The sequence below is a fragment of the Mastomys coucha genome, unplaced genomic scaffold, assembly GCF_008632895.1.
Source record: "Mastomys coucha isolate ucsf_1 unplaced genomic scaffold, UCSF_Mcou_1 pScaffold22, whole genome shotgun sequence".
In the NCBI taxonomy this organism is placed as follows: Eukaryota; Metazoa; Chordata; class Mammalia; order Rodentia; family Muridae; genus Mastomys; species Mastomys coucha.
In genome coordinates this window covers 119,024,067-119,028,719 of record NW_022196905.1, presented here as the reverse complement: position 1 = coordinate 119,028,719, position 4,653 = coordinate 119,024,067, and the positions used below count along the sequence as shown (strand labels likewise).

Sequence of the window (4,653 nt, the reverse complement as noted above, 5' to 3'; positions counted from 1 at the left end):
GAACTCAGAAATCTGCCTGCCCCTGCCTCCCAAGTGCTGGGATTAAAGGCATGCGCCACCACCACCTGGCTTGTTGTTTTGTTTTTGAAGCAGGGTCTCACTGTGTAGTCCTGGCTAGCCTGGAACTCATTCTTGTGCAGATGACTTAACTGAGTCCCCAGCACCACTGTGTGTTGGGGAGCAGGAAGCTGGGCTAGATGCTTTGTGCACTCAGCCTGTCACAGGTTTGGATATGACAGGGTCTGCACTAGGGCACATATCGGGTGCATGCCTCAGCTGTCCCTCAAGGCTATGTCTTATCCTGTCTTGCAGATCGACTATTGGCATTCGGAGCAGTGTAACATGATCAATGGGACTTCTGGGCAGATGTGGGCACCGTTCATGACTCCCGAATACTCGCTGGAATTCTTCAGCCCGGAGGCCTGCAGGTAACTCTCACAGGGACTCCTGACAGGAACATCTGTTTCTGAGATGGTTCAGGGTCCACTCAGGTAGCCCCTGGGGAGTGTGCTCAAAGTGTCTGGCCCTCTGTCTACTATGGCTCGGTGGTTGTTACTGTGAGAGGATACCCGAGAGAGGTGATTTAGGAGGTCACTGGGGGCTCAGTCATGGTGGCGGTGGTGAGGGGGTGACAGTAGGGGTGAAGGGTCAAAGTCTTGTAGCTTGGGCTCCCACCTTCCCAGGGTCCCAACTGTAGTCTGGGAAGCCATGGTGGGTCTTCAGAGACCCATTCCCAGGTGGTGCTCTAGCCTGTGTTCCATTCTGGCCCATGCTAGAGATGACCCTGGCCTGGGGACTCCCTGGGCTGATTTTTGAGCCCTCTGCCTCTCTAGCTAACACAGGCAGCCATGCTTCATGCCAGATGTGAACACAGCCACGAGAGGGGGGCAAAGTCTGTGTGCTTTGGTGGATTTTCAAAAGCAGAACTTCGGTTTTTGTTGTTGTTGTTGTTGTTTGTTTGTTTGTTTTACATTTTATTTATTACTGGTTTTTAATTATGTATATCTGTGTGTGTGCACGTGAGTGCAGGTGCCTGAGGAGGGCAGCAGAGGGCGTCAGATCACTTGGAGCTCCTGTAAGAGGTGGTTGTGAGCTGCCCTACGTGGATGCTGGGAATCGAACTTTAAGTCTTGCTTTTAACCACTGAGCCACCTCTCCAGCCCATTTATTTATTTATTTGTGTGTGTGTGTGTGTGTGTGTGTGTGTGTGTGTGTGTGTGTGTGTGCTGAGAATGGAACCCAGGGCCTCACACACACTCAGTAAGTGGTCTGACACTGAGTCATGCCCCCGTCCCTAAACAGGATTTCAGACTGAGAAAACATCTTCAGCCGGGCCAAACCAGTGGCCTCTGTCAGGGGCACAGGTGACTGAGATGGCTCAGAGATAGGGAGATGGCTCAGCCAGGAAAGCGCCCACCGGTCAAGCAAGAAACCTGAGGTCAGCCCCAGAACCCACAAAACTGTGTTGCCTAGCAACCCAGCTGTGGCAAGGTGGAGAATCCCTAGAGCCATCCAGCCTGGCAGAGTCATGTGAGAGCAAGGTGCAGGCCAGGTGCCCCTTCCCTTCAGTCCTTCAGGGGGTGGTCTCCAAAAACAAAGACCACTTCTTACACAGTCCCAAGTGTCACAGTCAGGGAATGCAGCATCAACCTAATAAGGGCCTCTGAGCCAGTGCTGCTGCATAAAATAGAAAACAAACGGTGCTTATCATTTCAGATTAGGGTCCATCCTTGTGGCTCGGGGTGGGGATCAAAGCAGGAACTCCAGGCAGCTAGTCAATCCACTTACAAGAGCAGAGAGTCACACTGAATGCACTCATGCCTACAACTCAGATGGCTGTCTCCATTCTTATACTTTCCATGACCCAAACCTAGGGAATGATGCCGCCCACAGTGAGCTGGCTCTTCCCACACCGATTAAGGTAATCCAGACAATTTTACACAGTGAGAGTCTCCTTACTAGAGATTCTAGCTATGTCAAATTGACATTTAAAACTTACCGTCATGCTTTCTTACTCTTGCTTCTCTCCCTTGCCTCTTTCCCCCTTTCTTCCCCTCTCTCCCCATTCCTTTCCCCACTATCTCCATGTGGTCATGGCCGGCCCCTACTTCTCTACTCTCTCCTTCTCTCTGCCTTTTTCTGCCTCTGCTACCCTCTTAACTCCCCTCCCCATGCCCTAAATAAACTCTATTCTATACTTAAAAAACAAAAAAAACAAAAAACAAAAAAACACCATCACACTGCGTGAAAATATTTTCTGAGAAGAGCTTTTGCTTAGTGTTGGGACTTAGAAATCTGGGTGTAGGCCAGGTGTGGCAGTGCACACCTCTCTAATCCTAACACTCAAGGCAGAGGCAAGGGGATCCTTGGGAGTCTGAGGCCAGTCTGGTCTACATAGCCAGTTCCAGGCTAGCCAGGGTGACGTAGAGAGACTATAAGACGAGAGAGAGAGAGAGAGAGAGAGAGAGAGAGAGAGAGATCCAATGTCTTGTCCTTTTTTTGGACCATCCCAATTGGACTCCTTGTTTCGTTTTGTTGTTTTGAGATGTGGTCTCACTGTGTAGCCTGGCAAAAGTATCCTCCTGCCTCAGCCTGCGCAGTCCTAGGATTAAAACCACGAGCCACCACACCCAATGCCCTGGACTCTCTTATTTTGAAGACTGGGTAGACATATGTGCATTGTGCTAACCACGGACAGCTTGGGTAACCCGGGCCTTGTTTCCCATCAGAAGAGTGTCTGAGGCCAGACAATGGGGTGAATGGATAGAGAGGAGAGTTAGGGTGACAAGAGGACCGGGAGAGCTGAAGTCTGGGCTGAGAAAGAGGTGGGATGCAGAGGTTCAGGGACAGGAAGGGACTTGACTAAGAGCACCTACGAGGCTCCCGGCAGGTATAGGGAGACAGGAAGTGGTGAGGAAGCTGTGGATGGCGTCTCACTGCAGGGGCGACAGCTGAGCCATGGTGGTCACTTGTCCCTCAGCGTGGACAGGAAACCATTAGTTCAAAACCTTGGTTTCCACAGTCCTCAGCTCTCAAGACCCTGTCAGGAGAGCATAGCATTTTGTTGTGAATGAACAGGAGCTCTGTAAACTTCAGATTGTCTCTGGTGACTGACGACAGCTACTGCAGCCATGTGCTGTGCGTGTGCTGGCTTTCTTTATTGTTTGGGGAACAAGGAGAAAATTTACCAGGTTGGCATTATGGGTGCAGCTTTGCCCCCCCCTTTTTTATTTTATTTAATTTTTTTTTTTTAATTTTTGAGTTTTTGAATCAGGGTTCCAGGCTGGCCTTGAACTTGCTGTGTAGCTAAGAATGACCTTGACCTCCTCATCCTCCTGCCTCCGCCTCCTCATTGCTGGGATTTCATTCCAGTTCCTGGTTTATACAGTACTGGAAGGGAGTTTGTCTAACCCTGGGGCCTAAGGCAGTTCTCAGCTTTCCTAGTGTTGTGACCGTTTAAAACAGACCTTCATGTTGTGGTGACTCCCTCCAACCATAAAATTATTATTATTTTTTTTTTTTTGCTACTCAAAACTTGATTTTGGCCAGGTGGTGGTGGCACATGCCTATAATCCCAGCACTTGGGAGGCAGACGCAGGCATATTTCTGAGTTCGAGGCTAGCCTGGTCTACAGAGTGAGTTCCAGGACAGCCAGGGCTACACAGAGAAACCCTGTCTCAAAAAAAAAAAACCAAAAAACCAAAACGAAACAAAACAAAAAAACCAACCTGTGATTTTGCTACTGTCCTGTTATGAATTGTAATGTAAATAGCTACGTTTCCCAGTGGGTTTTTCGGGGGGGTCTCAACCCACAGGTTGAGAACCGCCGGCCCAGCTGTTCTGAGTTCTGGTTTTTTAACCTGCCTCAGTGGGAGGGTGGATTAGTGAGTGGGGAGCCACAGGAGCAGGCAGAACACTGAGGGACTGCTGAAGTTTCCACAGCCAGGTGACTAGTGTCATGCGGTTCCCATGGTTTCTTCTGCAGAGGTGCCCCAGCCTCTGCACTTCGGGAACAGTGCTCACCCTGCCTCCCCTCTGCAGGTCCATGGCGCTTACCTACAAAGAATCAAGGGTGTTTGAAGGCATCCCCACTTATCGCTTCACGGCCCCCGATACTTTGTTTGCCAACGGGTCTGTCTACCCACCCAATGAAGGCTTCTGCCCGTGCCGCGAGTCCGGCATTCAGAATGTCAGCACCTGCAGGTTTGGTGAGTGTCCTCTGAGCGTTCCCTGCCTCCAGGCTGAGGTGAGAGGGTGGCACCAGGATTTTATCTGCTGCCGGCTTGCTGTCCCATTAATCTCTGGTCTCTGCACCCCTGATGATCTCAGTGCTACAGATAGGGAGCTAAAGGTAAGTAGAAAAAGATAACGCCACCCTGATAAACGTCCCACCGGCACGCGTTATCCACGGGATGTGTCGCTCCGAAGTCCGAAGGGTCCTGCCCTGAGGTTAAGATTCCGTCAGTGGGCACCGCTTCATGGCTGTGGAGAGGAGTCTGCTGCCCTCATCCCCCTCCTGCTCATGGAGGCACCACATTCCTTGGCTCACACTCCCTTCCTTTTGACCTAGCATCCAGTTTGAGATTAGGTAGTGCATTGTGGCCCAAGTTAGCTTCTAACCTGCACATCCTTCCTGCCTCTGCCTTCTGCCTC

General features: G+C 50.7%; 1 protein-coding gene across 3 annotated transcripts in view; it reads left to right on the top strand.

Annotated features, from left to right (window-relative positions):
* The window catches only part of Scarb1 (scavenger receptor class B member 1), a 67,774-nt gene that overhangs the window by 45,970 nt on the left and 17,151 nt on the right, over nucleotides 1-4,653 (top strand). For all 3 annotated transcript variants that reach the window (XM_031338003.1, XM_031338000.1, XM_031338001.1), the window contains exons 6-7: nucleotides 313-428; nucleotides 4,042-4,208. In XM_031338003.1, the coding sequence (XP_031193863.1) occupies nucleotides 313-428; nucleotides 4,042-4,208 (283 nt within the window). The remainder of the gene's footprint in view (nucleotides 1-312; nucleotides 429-4,041; nucleotides 4,209-4,653) is intronic.